Consider the following 18120-nt stretch of genomic DNA (forward strand, 5'->3'; position numbering starts at 1 on the left):
ATAGACATACAGACATGCATGCAGGGTGTCTCTTTCCTCAGGTCTCATGACTCTCACCTTGCTCCTGTACATGATCACCCATTGGTGCAGATCATGGGAAAGGGTCCTCACATCAGTCCATTTCCTGTTATGGCTGGGTGACCTGCACCCCTCCTCAATCTGCGTGACCTCTGCTTAAACGGATGTTGGATGCCAGAGAGATAACAGCCTCCTGATCTGCTGTCTGCTTTTCTAACTTGTGCTGGTTGGGGCCGGTCGTCGCGTTATGTAAGTGCAGGCCTGTCTGGCCAGGCTGCAGACTAAATATCAGGCAATGAAAGAAGACGAGCTTTGGGTTTCAGGATTGGTACTCTCATGCAGTAATTTATGTCTCAGCCATATTTTTTAATCCATTTAATTTTAAATCAGCGTTGAAACCATACTGACTTGTGATGTCACGTCACCAGTTACCACTCTCTGGTGAACCTTTACCTTAACCTCACCCTGACTACACTGACAGTCTATTTTTATTTGTTGCAATGGCTTACTTAAGTTAAAAACCCTACAAATGAAGCTTCAAGTGTCTTTTTGAAAAACACAGTTGAAAAAGTCACTGAAGTGAAGAGCGGAATAGGCTGTCATGGTATATCAGTGCGAGTTAAGTGTCTGCCTGTCTCTTTAAGATCAGCCGTGTCAGATTCCCTCAGGGGTGATGCTGCTTTGAAGCCGAGATCCAGAGAAAAAAATGGGTCATGTACTCATAGGTGAAAGTCCCCGAAGGGGGGAGAACCGCGAGGCAAATGGAGAAACTGTCAGCTCTTCACTGCTGGATAATGTGCAGAGTCGTGTTGTGTGCATTGACTCAGTCAGCAGTATCATGTAGCACATCACCCTGCCTCTTATAGTGGCTCAGTATCGTTTATCGGGATCAAATGAGTGTGATCAGTTTGGTTTTGTCATAAAATCCTGCTTTTGTATTGTCTTTTGCTGCAGTCTAATCTAATTGCAGCATTTTTGAATATTTGTATTTCTTAATTAATTTTCCTCTTTAAAGTTTATTGGTTTGAACAAAACTTGGTGTCTTTCCTCCGTCTTCGTTTTCTTCCTCGCACTGCCATGAGGATGTGTATCCTGTTAAACTGGAAGTGAGAGGGATTATGAGGCTTCTGAGGAGTGTGTGTGTGTCTAAGTTTGTCTGGGTGTGTGTTTGTGTGGCGCTCTGTCTGTTTGGTTGACACAGCTGTTGCGCTGTGTTTTTTCAGGTCGCTTCCCTTCTGTCTGGCTGGTGTGTTCCTGTATTGTTGTGCCTCCATCAGGCGGTGTGGAAAAATCCACAGTGCTGCCTCCTCCTGACGTGGTTTTGATTTTCACTCCCATCAGCTGTGAGACTGAGTCCACTTTACTGTTTTATCAACGTAGTTTCATTATTTACATGACTCTCATTCATGAACATGGATGGCAAAAGTTGTGTTGTTGCTCCTCAGTGCACCTTTAGACTGAGGATTTAATGCAGTGTGTAGTGTGAAAGTAGCCCTTTGGAAAACTTTGTGTTTTTTTGAGTCAACAGTAATGTGCAAGAGACTCTTTCTGATATCTTGAACCTTAGATAATCACTTAAAAAGCACAATTTTCACGGATGTATCAGTTGAGTGACTGGAGCTGCTCTGAGCAGAAAAGCTTTATCAGAAAATGCTGCTGCATCGAACAAGCGGAAGCAGAGGAAAAGGGAAAATGAGTGACGGATATCCCTGCTGCTTCTTTGTTCTTTGTAGAAGTGTCTCATCCTGTGGCCTGGAGCCGCCGCTGGATGAAAAACAAGTCGACTTTTCAGGAATCAAAACGAACCAGCATTAATCTTAAACTTTGTTACTTTGAGCGTTTAGCACAGATTTGTTAGCAGCTCCGAAGTCAAAGCTCTCGACCCTTAAAAAAATAAAAGCCCGCGTGTGTCGGTTTTTGTTTTCGTTGCTTTGGCTTGTATTGGCTCTGCTGCTGTGCTGACACAGCAGCTTACAGAACAGGACAGAAGATGCTGGAAATAGATTGAAGCTGAGTCTGGGAATCTCTCCGTCAATTAGTGAGAATTATATTGGTACTATTCCAAGATCACATGTCCCGCAGGAGGTCAGATACAGTTCCTGTGACTCACAGGAGGTGTAGGCCAGAGTCTGTCGCTGTTTCTGGATTCACTCGGTCAAATTTCAGTCGTATAGTACGCAGGCTGCTTTTAAAGGCCCATTCTGTAGTTACATCTGAGCTATATTCACATACGTAACTAAAGGATTTGAGTTCTATGCCGTCTAGCCTACCTTCAGTCTTATAAATCGGGGTGTTCAGGTCTGACGCAGAGGTGTACCACATGTGTGTGTTCAGATCTGACTCAGTTATGACTGTGTTTTTATGCTAACTGCAGCAATCAGGGGCACTAAAGATTTTCAAGCGATTGCCTCCATGAACTGTCTGTCACAAGTGCTGCAGCTCCAGCTGCTGATGGTGTTGATGGACGAGCCAAATCGTTGGGCAGAGGTCTCCCTTTCACCTCCCTTTTCTCTCTCCACACCCCCTTCAGCTCGTCCTCGCAGATTGATAACTTCTGCTGTCAATATATCCTCCCCTCCATCCTCTCCATCCTATCTGTCTATCCCACCAATGGCGTTCAGCTCCTCCCCCTCGCTGTGAGAAGAGCCAATCAGCAGCTGAAAGAATTTACCTTTTGTTGTTTTGTTGGCAGAAAACACAGAAGTTGAGTGAAGTGAACACATCCCTGGTTTTTATTTGATGTGTGCTCTGTAATCCTTTTTGTACGAGTCCTTTTTAATCTGCGGTAATCCATCAGTATCTGTGCGGCCTCAGGTTTGAGCTGGGGCTGCAGGGCTTAGCGGTTTATATCCACAGCGATCCAGCATGATGTTAAACAGTAATTCACCCTAAATGGATTTATCCTAATACGGCTGGCAGATGGTTGGCAAAGTGATCAGGCCAATATCAGCATCATGGCATAAACACGGCCATCATACTGTGACCTCACGGTGAATGGGATTATTGTTCCTCTGTGGATGTTTGAGATCACTGAGAAACAAATCACCATCATCTCCCAGCAGTCCCTGCGTTTATATTCACTCCTCATCGAGGTCCACAGGTGTAGATCTGCGGTCATTAACCTTGCTGGAGGCTATATTTGACTTATGCATGCTATTGTCCAGTCGGGCAGGATAGTGTTTCCACTGTAGGTGGTGTTTAGTTGTTTAGTTGAATTGGTGTCAGGTGAGCTAATATAAACCAAACTTGCAATTAAGACCTTGTTTTTGGCTCAGTTCTCTACTATATACTAGTGTAAAGTTAAAGCAGTACTTTGAAGATGTAGTATAGGGATGTCTGAAGGACACGTTTTTGGCAGAAACCAGTGCATTTCTTGCTCTTTACATTAACAGGAGAGCATATTAACACAAGCAGGTGGTCAAAGTGTGGAGCATTACTCTAACTTGCAGACTTCACAAAATCTAGTATTAGTTTTGTTGTTCTACCACAGTGAATGATCTCCACAATGAAAAGCATGGTCAGCCTTATCAGTGTATGCAGCTGGGACATCAGGATGTGCCTTCATTGCCATTATTGGTCCCTTGATGTTCAGTAATTCCAGAATAAGAGGCTATAGGACGGATGGATTGATAAAATGTTTTTGCTGCTCAGCTGAAGCTGAAGTCAGCTGTCAGTGTGGTGGAGCAGGACACAAAGAAATGGAGCACATGTTGCACTGTGACACAGAGCCATATGTGAACCACACACATGCAAACACACACACAATCATCCACAGTGTCTTTTTATATTCCCCGTAATATGTCTATCAGCTATTTATGTCCTCATTTATTTATGTAAATAAGAGGGAGCTGTGGCTCTCAGCTCTGAGTGTGGCAATCAACTTATTGTGGAGAATAGCACTTATCGTGTGTGCGTGCGTGCGTGCGTGCGTGCGTGCGTGCGTGCGTGCGTGCGTGCATGCACCTCTTCATGATTATTCCTTGTTTACATTCGTTAAAACCTCTTTGCTCATCAGATCACCGTGCACTCCTCAAAATCCTGATGATCTTTACCTTCATCTTCTCTTACAGAGATTATGAATGATGTTATCAAGAAGGTGAAGAAGAAGGGAGAATGGAAGGTAAGAAGTTAATAATAATAATAGCATAATCTTTTTTGGTATAGCAGCTTTCATACAAGACAAACAGCTCAAAGTGCTTTACAACAAAGAAATCACATGCACACATGAACAATAAACATCAAAACAAAGGGAGAAAATTCATGGACAATAAAACCCAAGATTGTTTAAAGAGGAAACTAAGCTGATTTTGCGCAAACTTAAATTTACTCCACCTTGCAGTACTGAGTCATAACAGCATACAGTTACAGTGTACAGAAATCAGGAGTGTGTGCACTTTGTGCCAGTGGTCCAATCTAAGCACTTCTCATTTCTTTAAGTGAATATGAGCGGTGCAACGTGCAGCCAAATAATCTATTAGTCAAATATATTTGATGGCCTAGAATCACTCTTGAATGATGACGTGAGAGCTGCGCAGCGTTCCTGCTGAGCACTGCAGGATATTTCAAACAATCACAAAGTTTACTAAGTTTTTAGAAATATCTTAAAATCACACGCAAAGACAACAAGATGAAGAAGCAAAACGAAAAGATGCAAACAGTGCATGAAAAACAATAACTTGACTCGTGATTTAAGTTTCATTTCATGTGTTTATGCAGTTTGGCACATTAAAAGAAAATTGACTAGTGGTATCACTTTAAATGTAATCTCCATTCTCTCTTCATTTCAATGAGACAGTTTTATTGTTAGCAACACGTGAGTAATAAACTGCGTTTGCACAGTCACCCTCTTATTTCCTGTCGCCAGGCGCTGATTGTGGACCAGCTGAGCATGAGGATGTTGTCGTCCTGCTGCAAGATGACAGACATCATGACAGAAGGCATCACCAGTAAGAAACGATGGTCACTGCTGTCAATGCACTCTCCTCTCAGCAGTCACTTTTGTTTGTGCGTGCACCTCTGGAAATGTGTGTGTCTGTTTCTGCCGCTCTAGTTGTGGAGGACATCAACAAGCGACGAGAGCCTCTTCCCAGCCTGGAGGCCATTTTCCTGATTACACCCACTGAAAAGGTCTCTCTCTCTCCCCCCCCCCCCCCCCCCCCCCCATCCATAGTGTATATTTAGAGGTGTGTCTATGGCAGCAGGTCTGTCTTTTTAGCCGCGAACAGAGATGCTGCTGTGTGTCCAAACACACGGCTGTTGACTCAGTCAGCAAATCACACACACACACTTCTTTGTTTCCATGGTATCTCTCTCTCTCTCTCTCTCTCTCTCTCTCTCTCTTTCTCATATTCAGATTCTAATTAGCTTTATTGGCAACACCATAAATATGTAATGCGGGTTTTTTTAAGACACAATATTAATCATTTTATTTCGCTGCATTTGATCAGTTCTTTTAAGCTTTATTGGCGTATTGAGCAAAGATTTCAACAGATATTTCCAGATGTTCCTTCTTGTAGTCGTTGGTGAATGTATCTTAAATGGTCACTCTGAAGGTTTTGGTAACGTCATAGCAATAAAGTGTGCACTGATACACACACTGCAGTGAACACACTCGTGTGAACTCTCCAACCTGACTGTGATTGCCTGTTTCTGTCTCCTCAGTCTGTCCACACCCTCATCGCAGACTTCAAAGACCCTCATTCAGCTAAATACAAGGCCGCTCATGTTTTCTTCACTGACTGTGAGTATACACATGAAGACCGGCTTCAGCACTACTGTATGTCACACACTGTCTTTGTTCTAAAATATAATAATAGTGTTGCAGAATTCAGTTCACTGTTATTCATTTTCAGGCGTTGGTGCCCTGTGCTTATCATCAGTTGTGCTCTTTGTTCAATCTGTTATCGTGTTATTTTCTTTGCTAGTGCTGTTTTCAGAGCTCTTTGTAACTATTTCTTTCTAAGAAAAACTATCTTTTTATATATTTGAGGACACACTGCTCACTGTTGTCACATCCCCCCAGTTTCCTCCCAGCTCACTCTTAATGATTTGTTAATTTATAGTCATATTCCAAGTGTGTCTTTAATTAAATGGGTTAATTTGAGGAATGAACAGTCACATTTATGTTTTTTAATTTGTGTTTTCTCTCATTTCTCACGTCCTATCGGATAAGATTCATACTTTGAAGCAGCTGTGGTTTTTAGTATCCTGATGTTGCATTACACAGCGGTGATAGATGAGCTTCACTTAATTAATACTGGAGCTGCCATGATGCTGCAGCCACCTTTCACTGTAAATCTTTGTAATGCGAGATGGCGCTCACATAAGATTCTGCTGTCATCCTGTCAACCAATGGATGAGTGATGTCTATGAGAATATCATAACCTGATCTGCCAAAAAGGCTACAAGATGAATGTTTGAGGGAGTGCAGATATTAGCATTATATCCTAAACTCAGTGCTTTTTTCTGTGAATGATGCACCAACAGATTATTCCTTAAATGTCTGTTTTTCTCATGTTCACCATCTCCAGCCTGCCCTGATCCTCTGTTCAACGAGCTGGTGAAGAGCCGCGCTTCCAAAACCATCAAGACTCTGACGGAGATCAACATTGCCTTCTTGCCCTACGAGTCTCAGGTGAATATCCAGCTGTGCAGAATGGTCTGGTGGATGCAGCTTGTGCATCAAGATTTCTAACAAAGACTTAAAAAACAGAATACAAATGTCTCCATAAATGAGACAAAAGCAGTGCATATGCATATTTCTCTCACAGCTCACAGTTTCATGCCCCTGGATTGTTTTCCCTTTCTTGTCTGATGTCACCTCTTGTCTCTCCTCTTAGCCTGCAATGAATGAAAGCTGCTTCCTTTTTTATTGTTTGTTAGTGACTGCGAGGGAAAAGCGGAGAGAGATCCAGAGATAGAAAGCTTGAGCTAGAGCAGCGAGAGATCGATTAAGACTGGTAGGAGGAGAGGGATGCTGCAAAGGACACAGACAGGAATAGTAACAGTGAGGTTATTGGTTGTTAGAGTGGATAAAGACAAACACAAACACACACTCAGGTGGTCGCTCGGCATAATGCTGCTGACTCACCAGTCACTCTGTTTAATGCCAGACTGTTCCAGAACGACTCACATTTGTCATGTCGACTTGGCTCCCTCCCACCTGCTTCTCCACCCTTGCTGCATTTCCAAATTCCTGCCTCCAACATGTTTTTCCTCCCTCCTCCCTTGCTCCCTCCCTCCCTCTCTCTGATTTCTGTTGTTTTATCTCGCAGTTCCTCCATCTCTGTCTTTGCTCATTGCTTGTATTTTCTCTGCTCTGCTGAAGCTTTTTGCTCCTTCCCTCCATTCATATTTTTCCTAATTTTTGGCTCCCCCACCCCTTCAGTTCTCCTACATCTCTCCTCCTGTCCATCCCTCTCTCTCACTGTTCTGAAGATGCTGCTTGGCCCACAATGCTTTGCTTCTCTCCTGTCGACTATGATTAATTCAGAGTCGGTGGATTTTTGCTTCAGGCAAAGTGCTGCCTCATAGCCCCGCCCACATGCTGATGCTCTCACCCCATTGGATGAGTCAGGAGCCACACAGCCAATCGTAGCTAAGCCAACACAGGGACCCTTCTGCAGAGCAGCATGTGACCATGGACAGATGGGGTGGAAGGAGGGAGTGGTAGTGAGTGATGCACAAGAGGAGACAGGAGAGGAAGCAAGGGAAGAACAGAGGAGACAAAACAGGCCAGGCTAGGAGAGAGTTAGACAGGTATAGAAGAGGAGAAGAGAAAATACAGATGAGGAAGGAAATGACACAGGAGAGGAGTGAAAGTGATTTGGAGGGAGGAGGTGAAACAAGGACACAGGAATAGAAGAAAGGGGACAGAGGAGAGGAGGGGTTTAAAGAGGAGATGAGAGGAAAGAGAAGGGTGAGGACATCAGAGAAGGAGAGGAAACAAAAAAATGGGCAAAGAGAAAAGGAGAGAAAGAGGATATGAGGTGGAGGAATAAGGAAATGGCAGAGATGAAGAAACAAGGAAATGAGAGAGGAGAGGAGATGGACAATGGGGAAGAGACTGAAGGAGAGTTGAGACACGGAGGATGAAAAGCAAAGAAAGGAGAGCAAACAAGAGAACAGAAGAGGAGACTGGCTGGTTTACAGCAAGATCACACGCTTTCTGTCCACAGCGAGCTGCTGTAGTGAACACAGAGCGGTTCATGTTCTCCACGGCTCTGAAAATAGTGGAATCTGTTCCTGACTTTAAAGATGAATCCAGATGTTCAGACCAGAAGCAAAGTTTAAGTTGTGTACATGTTTGTGTGTGCAGGTGTACTCTCTGGACAATCCAGACGCCTTCCACAGTTTCTACAGCCCCCATAAGACCCAGCTGAAGAACCCGGTGATGGAGAGGCTGGCTGAGCAGATTGCCACACTGTGTGCCACCCTGAAGGAGTACCCTGCTGTCAGATACCGAGGGTGAGCAGCAGGGGGTGCTGCTGAGAGGCAGCTGTGGGTACAGGCTGGTTTCCAAAACCAAAGGCACTGTAGCGGTCCAGGAAACTGCATATTTGGACAGATATGGTGTAAAAGCTAACCATAGGTGCCACAGTCAGGATGTTGGCCTGTATTTATCGAAGTACTAGGAGGAACAGTTTGATACAGTGAAGCGCTCAGTTACATAGTAAGTATTCTTACAATGACACATGGTTTGTAAAAAGATGTGACTTTTGCTTGTTTTTGTCAGAAGCTTCTGTAACACAAAAGGCTGCTGCACGCACAGAAAAGCCAAAGGCTCTGCAGATATCACTGTTCAATTACAGAGGACAAAAAGAGGACATAAATCACTTCAAAGGCCATCAAATATAATTCTCTCATGACTGATTTAGCATATTTGAAATTAATTTTTCTCCTATGAGATCATTGTCTTCTGAGAGTTGCAGCTGCGACACAGCCCACATGCTCTCAAAATGTCTTGAAAGTAGTTTTATCGAAATGTTTTCTCATCTTTTTGATTTTTCTGATCTCCTTGTTCCAACATGTGTCTTTATGTCCATCTTCCTCCCTTCTCCTTTTCACATTTACTTCCTGTCCTTTTCCGTCAACCTCCATATGCTTCCATTTGTCTCACCACCCACCCGACCACCCACCCATCCGTCTGTCTGTCATTCTGTCAGTGAGTACAAGGACAACTCCACCCTGGCCCAGCTGGTTCAGGACAAACTGGACGCTTACAAAGCTGATGACCCCACTATGGGAGAGGTGAGCTCAGGACAATCAGATTTTTTTTGTCCCCTTTTATTTCTGCTTAACGATTTGTTTTTCTCTTCATATTCTTGTTGCAAAATATTTTGCTCGTTTCATTCCTGCATCTGCGTGTCTTTCTCTCTGCAGGGTCCAGACAAGGCTCGCTCACAGCTGATCATCCTGGACAGGGCGTTTGACCCCGTCTCTCCTGTCCTGCACGAGCTCACCTTCCAGGCCATGGGCTACGACCTGCTGCCCATCGAAAACGACGTCTACAAGTACGAAAACCACAAATGACAGAGCAATGATAACTCCTGAGGGCTGTGTTTCTGTGTTAATTAAGGTCTAGGTTAAAGCTGCAGCAGGCCTATATTTGCATGAAATATTCACATTAGCTTCAGTCACCTCAGGATGCGTCTTTTCTCCTTCAGGTATGAGACCAGCGGCATCGGAGACTCTCGTGAGAAGGAGGTTCTGCTGCATGAAGACGATGACCTGTGGGTGAGCCTGAGACACAAACACATAGCTGAGGTGTCCCAGTGAGTACTTCTCTTCATGCTTCATCTTTCTTCATATATGTCTTTGGATACCGTCTTCAGCGACACAACCTTTCTCTCATGTGTTACTGCTTCTCCTTTCCTGTTTGCGTTTTGTCATCAGGGAAGTGACACGTCAGCTGAAGGACTTCTCTTCCAGCAAGAGGATGAACACCGGAGAGAAGGTAAAGAGGAGGCTGCTGCAGGAGCACATGCAGTATTGCCAAGACATGGGTACTATAGTGTTACTCAACATAACATTGAACATCTTTAATTCTTCAAAAACTGCTGAACAGATTTGTGGTATTCCAGCGTTAAAAGTAGATTCATTTAGCATTTTATGTAAATAGCAATAAAGAGTCATACAGAGTCAGATTTTGGCTGCACAGGGTGTGTGTTCATGAAGAGCTTCTACACATTTTAAAGGATCATTCTGAGAAATACTCTCATTCGCTGATAATAATTTAGTTTTCTATTGATGTTGATCATCGCGCTTTCATCGTCTGCTTTTGCTTTAACAGACCACGATGAGGGATCTGTCCCAGATGCTGAAGAAGATGCCTCAGTACCAGAAGGAGCTCAGCAAGGTGTGTGTGTTTCTGTGACTCTGAGCTGAGCTGTGTGTGTCAGTGTGTGTGCTGACCCCGCGTGTTGTGTGTTTTTCAGTACTCCACTCATCTGCAGCTGGCTGAGGACTGTATGAAGCATTACCAGGGAACAGTGGACAAGCTGTGCCGTGTGGAACAGGTAGGAGGGCAGGCGAGAGGCGAGAGGGAGGCAGGAGATGAGAGGAAACAAGGAGACAGGAAAGGAGGGAAACTAGAAGAGAGGATGGGAAAGGAAACGAGCCGATCAGAGCTAAAGGAGGAAATGATCGGAATCATTATTTTTCATGTGCCAAATGCTTTTATAATCCCTGGAAAGGTGTAATTCGGGCATTTACACGGCCATTTTAAGTGGCATACATATGATAGCTGAGTTCTCTCATCCAGGATCTGGCTATGGGCACAGACGCAGAGGGAGAGAAGATCAAAGACCCCATGAGGGCCATCGTGCCCATCCTGCTGGATGCCAACGTCAGCACATATGACAAGATCCGCATCATCCTGCTCTACATTTTCCTCAAGAACGGTAAGGAGGAGCATGCAGACGACATGAGGGAATCTAAAGCTTGTGAAATATCTGTCCCTGTGAAAGCTCCACTGACCTGTAGCTGACACTTGTTTTTGTTTTATTTCTGGTTTAATTTTTCTTTCAGTTTTTGTCGTTTCTTCAGCTGTTGTCTGGTTGCCTTTTTAAATATTAACTCAAACCTGTGAGTATTGGTATTTGCAATACACAGATCCGTCCTGTCACTTTTCCTTTTAGAAAATGATGCATTTGCATTAACAAACAAAATAGTCACCTATAGTACAAAAGGGACTACTTCACTGCTTCCCTTCACTCATTACTATTAAAAAAGACAAATTCAGAGAAGAAACCAATGATCTACTCTTGCCCAATTTGAGCTTCACTAAGCCAGCTGTTCAGCACATGTCCCTAAACATGATGTTTGACAGGATACAGACAGAAAAAGAACCTTCTCAGCTCAGACATCGCTTGACATTTTTAGTAATATACAGTGTTGATAAAATGATTTTATTTTTGCGCTCAAGCTACGAAACATGAACAACCCCGTCATCCCAGAACGAGCTGATATTAAATGTAAACACATGTTTTTTATAAAATATGACCTGTGTGTGTGTGTGTGTGTGTGTGTGTGTGTGTGTGTGTGTGTGTGTGTGTGTGTGTGTGTGTTCAGGCATTACGGAGGAGAACCTGAACAAGCTGATCCAACACGCTCAGATCCCCCCTGAGGACAGTGAGATCATCACCAACATGGCTCACCTGGGCGTCCCCATCATCACAGATGTAAGGTCCTCACTAGGCGACGGTTGTCTTTTTCTTGTCTTCTTCTGTCTCCTCTGCTTTTTTCTTCCCTGCTCTCCATCGTCTCAGTCTGATCCATTACTCCTTGACTTTTCTTTTGGCCTTTTCTCGCCTCCTCTCTCTCACCTCCTCGTCTCTTCTTTCCTTCTTCAGTCCACCCTCCGCCGAGGAAAGAAGCTGGACAGGAAGGAGCGTGTGAGCGAGCAGACCTATCAGCTGTCCCGCTGGACACCACTGGTGAAGGACATCATGGAGGTGTGTTTCAAGGGCTGGACTCTGTGTTTGATTTATCATAAACATGCTTAAGGCAAAGAGCACTTTCTTTAGTCTAAAAAGCATCTCAAAAGCATCCTCGCTGTTTTTTTTTTTCTTAAAGAAAACCGTCATGGCGGATGCAAAAACACCAAACTATTTTATCTGATTGGGATTATTTGCTTTGCAGTTGACCAACACTGACAGCAAGCACAGTCAAACATCTGTTTTTCCAGTCTGGTTGTTATCAACTATATTTAGCCCCTTATTTGTGCAAAGCCAATTCTCCAATGGACCTCCATGATGGAGCTGCACATGGTTGCTAAGAGACGTGACACAACAGTGAAGCCCCTATTGTTGTGCGTGTGTGTGTGTGTGTGTGTGTGTGTGTGTGTGTGTGTGTGTGTGTGTGTGTGTGTGTGTGTGTGTGTGTGTGTGTGTGTGTGTGTGTGTGTTAAAGGTTAACAGTATTGCTGACAAAGATCTGTTTCGTGTGTTTGTCCCCCTGCAGGATGCCATTGATGATAAGCTGGACACCAAGCACTACCCGTACATCTCCACCCGCTCCTCTGCCTCCTTCAGCACCACTGCAGTCAGGTACACACACATACGTATGCACATGCGCACAGCGTGGCATCTTATTGCACGGTATTAGACACATTTTTGGATTGCAAAGACAGAAACAATGGTATTAGATCAATAGTAATTTGGGAGGGGAGATGAACCTAACGGATCAATGCTTGAGACAAATGGAGAGCAGGGAGGTGATACTGATGACTGGCAGGTTAGTGAGCCGTACGCAGATCTCAGTGCCAAGAATTGGAGGCGTGATGAGAGCTCAGGCATTCACTAATTCATGTATATGATTTAATGAGGAAAAAAGGCGATAGAGGAGAAAACACTGAGCAGAAACATCTAAAAATCTCAACTTTTTATGTAATTTATTTCGTAGAAGTTTCCACATTTTGTAAGTGATTACTTTGCATCTTTTGAAATGATTGGATTCATTAAAGTGTCTGCAGTCACACAAAAATCTTTGATATATTCTTCCATGAGATCAGCACTGAATAGAAAACATTCCAGTCACTGCTGAAATTCATCAACAAAGTGGACATCAGCTTGATATGAACCCTGCAAACTCTGCCAAAATGTAACCAAGCTAACCTGAATACAAGTCATCAATATCCCCAATTCCACTTGTGTGTGAGCGTGTGTGTGTATGTGTGTGTGTGTGTGTGTGTGTGTGAGGGGGAGTGATGAAGCCACTTTCAGCTCCACTAATCCCTTCACTCCGGTCTGTGTGGAAGCTGCTGGTGTGTATTGATTCAGCATCAAATCCTCTCCTGTTACGAACTGATCTGCCTCATTTGCTGTCCCTCCCCCGCAGAAGCAGACACGCCCAGCACCGAGGATCACATTAGCAGACGTGTAGGTTAGCCGAAGGAAAGCTGCACAGATGCAGATGAAGCCTCTGATGGTGGAGTCTTATCTCGTGTGTGCAATGTGAACATTTAGCTTCAGTTCATTTAATAAGGCTGTGATCAATATTTCATGTGCACAATGCATCAAATGACAAATGACTGTGTGTATGAAAAACCGTAGTTAAAAACCCACAGAAGTACCACCGACTCTGCATTTCCTCCAGCTCTGCAGAGCTTTATAGCATCTTTCAGCTCACTGTTTTGGTTTTCTGAGGAGCATTGTTACTGTTTGGTTCACTCTCACTGCTCTCGCCGTGTGGTTTTTGGCAGAAACAGGCAGCTCAGTAAAAAAAAGCTCTGATAAATCCACCGTACACCACCTGCTCAGCACCACACAGCCAACAGAATTAGTGACTAGCTGGTGAATACAGTGGAGCATTTAGCAGCTACAGAGACAGATACCTGAGAGGTGAGAGCAAGAACAGAGCTGGAAGAAGAGTGAAATTCACCAGCTGTCCAGACAGACAACTGCAAATAAGTGATAATGTTGCTGTTGCTTGCTGTAACTAAACAATGTGTAAACAGGCAACTGTAAGCTAACATGTCAACACGCAGTGTCAACTTGAAATGTGATAATATTGTGTTTATAGCTTGTTTTTGCAGCATTCATGTCTGTTTTGCGGTAATACGACAGAACATCACATTTGCTGTTGAAAACACATCACCTGTGAATCATCATATATCATCTACTGTATGTTTTCCCTGAGCAGAGTCTGCAGGCTGCAGAGCCTCCAGCAAACCTCCAATCAGATGGTCAGTCAGGAGCAGCCTATGTAGCCAGAAACAAAGCTGTGCCTGAGAGGCAAAATTCAGGGTGACAGCTTAACCTATGGGACTTTTTGATGTCAATGCATTTTGCATTTTTATCACCTCAGGTTATGGTCTGGTCTTCATTATGTCAGCAGGACAATAACATACACTACTGAGTTTCACTGAAACTAGTTTAAAATGTGGAGGTGACAGGAATTTCAATTTGAGATGTTTCTCCTTTGAAAATAGAAATTATGCCCTAATCAAAAATTTCACATCTTTGTGTCCGTGAAATCTTATCCATATTTTGGAAATCATTCTCAAATCACAAAATATTGCTTCAGAGAATGGCTAAAAACAACAGGATGCCAAGACGAGGAAAAAAGGAGCTATAAGACTGTGTTAATGCTGCTGTTTTCCTCTCTGCTCTGGCAGTGCTCGGTATGGCCACTGGCATAAGAATAAGACACCCGGAGAGTACCGCACCGGACCACGTGTCATAGTCTTCATCATCGGTGGCGTGTCCTTCAGCGAGATGCGCTGCGCCTATGAGGTCACACAGGCCAATGGGAAGTGGGAGGCCATCATTGGTGAGTGGAGCAACGGGAGGCGCCGCTGAGCGCAGCCTGAGAGCAGGAAGAAGGGTTCATATGTGTAGACTTTGGCACGTGGCTACACCCACAAATACCTCACAGAGTAACTTAACGTCCCCTGAAAAACTTGTTTTTGCTGCCCTCTAGTGGTTTAACTCCTCACCTTACTGCAGTGTGTGGGTGTGGTGGCACGTTCAACAGAACTCACTTCTGAAGGAGGCGGAAATGTTTCAACTTTAAGAGGGGCGGTCAAAAACTGCTTTTCATCCTGGTGTTCAGTGACAGAGTGGACCATGTTTTATAGGAAGTATGAAAACTAATAAAAGCTGCATCCTACTTTAGGGTACATGTCCTTTGATGCGTTTCCAGAGGACTATGTGAGGTCAGACCAGCAGGTGCAGGTTCAGTCTGGACTTCAGGTCCTTTGAGGGACACATGAGGACACAGCTTAAAAAAAAAAATAAATAAATAAATAAATAAAGATAGAGGGGAGGAGAAACATGGGGGGCAGGCACAGGACGTGAGGTGAATGGACAGTCCAACCCTGAGGTAAAAGTGCAAATTCAGTCCATTAAAGGGAAGATAAAGCTCTTTACAACACATTTGACCTTATATCAGGATCAAAGCATGAGCTGAAAGTGAGGAGATTCTTTAAGAATTACTCTCTGGAGTTCAGCTTTGTTGAGTGTTTAGTTTGATTTTTGCAAAATTCTAGCAAAAGTTGACAGCACGGACAAAAAAACGACGAAATCTCACACCACTGGGAAGTTAGAATTCATGCAAAAAAAAAGTTTTAAAAATCAATACAAGATAACTTGCGGTAATGTGGTACATGTGTTATGTGGTCAGTATAATTTCCTTTTTTAATGCAAATTGACACATCAGTTGGTTTTTGCAGACAGAGCCCAACACGTCTCCTCCATGCAGCATAGTTCCCTTTTTGGCTTTCATGCACCAGCTCATGGCTGCAGCGTGTGGACGCCTAGCTGCCCATAGTCCTGACAACCCGCCTATTGTGTGCAATGTGTTATGTTAAAATAGCCCTTTATGTTATGCCCCTCTGTACTGTTCATTTGACGTGTTAAAGCTTCGCCAGCCAGTCTGTGTTATTAATGGGAAAGTGTCTTGTTAGTTTTTGTTGTGCTCTGCTTCAGCTGTTGTCTTAAAACACAACTCTTGTCTTTGAATTGCAGCTGCGCCATGTCTTTTTCTGTGTCTGTGCGTCCAAGTTCTGTTTGTGCAACATGGCGAGTGTGTGTGTGTGTGTGTGTGTGTGTGTGTGTGTGTGTGTGTGTGTGTGTGTGTGTGTGTGTGATGGTGTGTGTGACCTGTCAGTGGACAAGTGTGTCTCTGTGTGTGTCCTGTACGACAGGTTGCTTGTTTTTAACCCTTTTGTTTTTTCTGGAGCGAGTGGGGGAGGGGGTGTGGCATGTGCTGAGTGGTGAAGCCACCTCTGTTCCTCCACAGGTTCCACCCACACGCTCACCCCCACCAAATTCTTATCGGACCTGCAGCACCCCGACTTCCGAGAGTCCACTAGGGTGTCCTTTGAGGACGCAGACCCCTCAGCCGAGTGAGGCAGAGACAGATTGGGAGGGAGGGAGAGAGAAATCACACTGAAAAAAGTAAAGGCAGCCGCACAAAGAAGCCCTTTCTGAACCTTCACAGCACAAGGGCTTCCTCCTTGTTCCTTCTTCTTCTTTGATCACTCAGTATTGTTTTTTGTAACTCCACCCTCCTCCTCCTCCCTGTGTCCCTCGGGGATGGGCACCCCCGACCTTCCCTCACTGCATGGACCGCTCCAGCGGGCTCCAGTCCCTGTATCTCCAGTCCCTGTTGAGTTATCCAATGAGAATGGGAGTCTTGCCATCCAATCAGGTGCAACCTGACTATTTTCCCAACAGGAAGGCTGAATCCAAATGTCTGAGCTTTACCCCACTTGCAGACCACAGTTCAAATCCACAAGGCATCAAGTCCTCAAGAGGGCTCATGTGGACTTTACTTTTTTAATTACCCACAAGGCATTGCAATAGGAATGTGATGCTATGATTTTTAATCATTCACAATAAGAAGATAAAACTGACACATGTATGATTAGTCATGTAGAAAGAGTACTGAGCCATTTACAACTGTCTGGAGGAAAAAAGTCCATGCTAAGATAATAATATAATATTATCTTAGCATGAAAATAATATGTGTGCTGGGCCCATGTCATCTGTGAGGGCCCAGGCTGGAGGGCCCCGGCTGGAGGGCCCAGGCTGGAGGGCCCTGGAGTCCACATATTTGGATACAGCCAAAGTAAAGTCTGAGCGGCCATGTCTGAGGGTGTCGTGACCCCATCCCTGCTGCCTCCTCCCATCATCTCAGCTGGGTGGATTAAATCAGCCCTCAACAGACACCCAAAGGCCCTTTGAGCCTGTTGAACACTCACTCCAGATTTAATCTACCCCTGAGATCCATCTCTATCAGTTTTTACTGTCTGATTATTTTCTACAGTAGTTAATTGCAAAGACAATCACCATGATTTCTTACTGGTTTCTTTCAGGACAGGTCCTTGAGTTGATGTTTGGATTTCAAAGAAGGATTCTCTCCTTTTTCCTTGTTTTTTTTTTTTATTATTATTTTTGACTCCCAGTCCTCTGACTCCGTCCATGTCACTTTCTCTCAGCCCACCATCACATGCTCACATGGCTCATGGCTCGTCCGCAGAGGGTGCTGAATATTAGCAACAGATCATCTTTATCATGATTAACTGTTCAGGGTGCTGACACACAGGGCAAGTTTGGGGGGCAACGTAGTTGGGAAACAGTCAGGTAACAGCAATCATCCCAGAAGAATTCATTTCAGTTGTCCAAAAAGTTGCCCTTTGTATCACGGCCTCTATGATGCCTCTCTGCTGACACAGAGTCTGGGTATGTAGCAATGTTCCACCTGATATGCTTTAGCAACCTGATAAAAAGTAAAGATGCCGCTAATGTCAAACAGCTGCCACTAATCCCCCCCCCTCCCCTAACATAGGAGACATTTCTTCCAATGACCCATCCTTTACACCAGCCATTAGCTCACTATTAGTCTTCAGTTTGTTGATGCAGGGACTCAAACAGATGCTACGTTCAAAAGAACCTGCGCAGAACTAGGAAGCACTCACAGAGCACACACCTGCTCCGCTGAATTAGTTTTAATAACGCAAACTGTTTAGAGGTTTTTAATCTGCATCTGGTCCAGATCGACATTCAAATACACACAGTGATACATGAGTTGTTAAACTTTGAGCGAGGCTCATTACCACTGGGACATTTGAATGGAAAAGCAGCTGTGCACATTTAC

At 44.2% G+C, this 18120-nt stretch overlaps 1 protein-coding gene across 2 annotated transcripts in view; it reads left to right on the forward strand.

The window, feature by feature from the left end:
- Nucleotides 1-18120, forward strand: part of stxbp1a (syntaxin binding protein 1a) — a 29202-nt gene that overhangs the window by 7557 nt on the left and 3525 nt on the right. Inside the window, exons 2-19 of one of the 2 annotated variants that reach the window (XM_070989082.1) lie at nucleotides 4089-4138; nucleotides 4883-4964; nucleotides 5069-5145; nucleotides 5680-5758; nucleotides 6549-6652; nucleotides 8336-8484; nucleotides 9183-9267; nucleotides 9400-9530; nucleotides 9684-9791; nucleotides 9913-9973; nucleotides 10310-10375; nucleotides 10455-10535; nucleotides 10781-10919; nucleotides 11590-11699; nucleotides 11871-11972; nucleotides 12481-12566; nucleotides 14636-14790; nucleotides 16261-16418. In XM_070989082.1, coding sequence (XP_070845183.1) covers nucleotides 4089-4138; nucleotides 4883-4964; nucleotides 5069-5145; nucleotides 5680-5758; nucleotides 6549-6652; nucleotides 8336-8484; nucleotides 9183-9267; nucleotides 9400-9530; nucleotides 9684-9791; nucleotides 9913-9973; nucleotides 10310-10375; nucleotides 10455-10535; nucleotides 10781-10919; nucleotides 11590-11699; nucleotides 11871-11972; nucleotides 12481-12566; nucleotides 14636-14790; nucleotides 16261-16370 — 1775 coding nt within the window. In that variant the 3' untranslated portion in view covers nucleotides 16371-16418. The remainder of the gene's footprint in view (nucleotides 1-4088; nucleotides 4139-4882; nucleotides 4965-5068; nucleotides 5146-5679; nucleotides 5759-6548; nucleotides 6653-8335; nucleotides 8485-9182; nucleotides 9268-9399; nucleotides 9531-9683; nucleotides 9792-9912; nucleotides 9974-10309; nucleotides 10376-10454; nucleotides 10536-10780; nucleotides 10920-11589; nucleotides 11700-11870; nucleotides 11973-12480; nucleotides 12567-14635; nucleotides 14791-16260; nucleotides 16419-18120) is intronic. The other variant, XM_070989083.1, reaches the window with a different exon arrangement.

Source organism: Chaetodon trifascialis, chromosome 20 (assembly GCF_039877785.1).
Source record: "Chaetodon trifascialis isolate fChaTrf1 chromosome 20, fChaTrf1.hap1, whole genome shotgun sequence".
Classification (NCBI taxonomy): Eukaryota; Metazoa; Chordata; class Actinopteri; order Chaetodontiformes; family Chaetodontidae; genus Chaetodon; species Chaetodon trifascialis.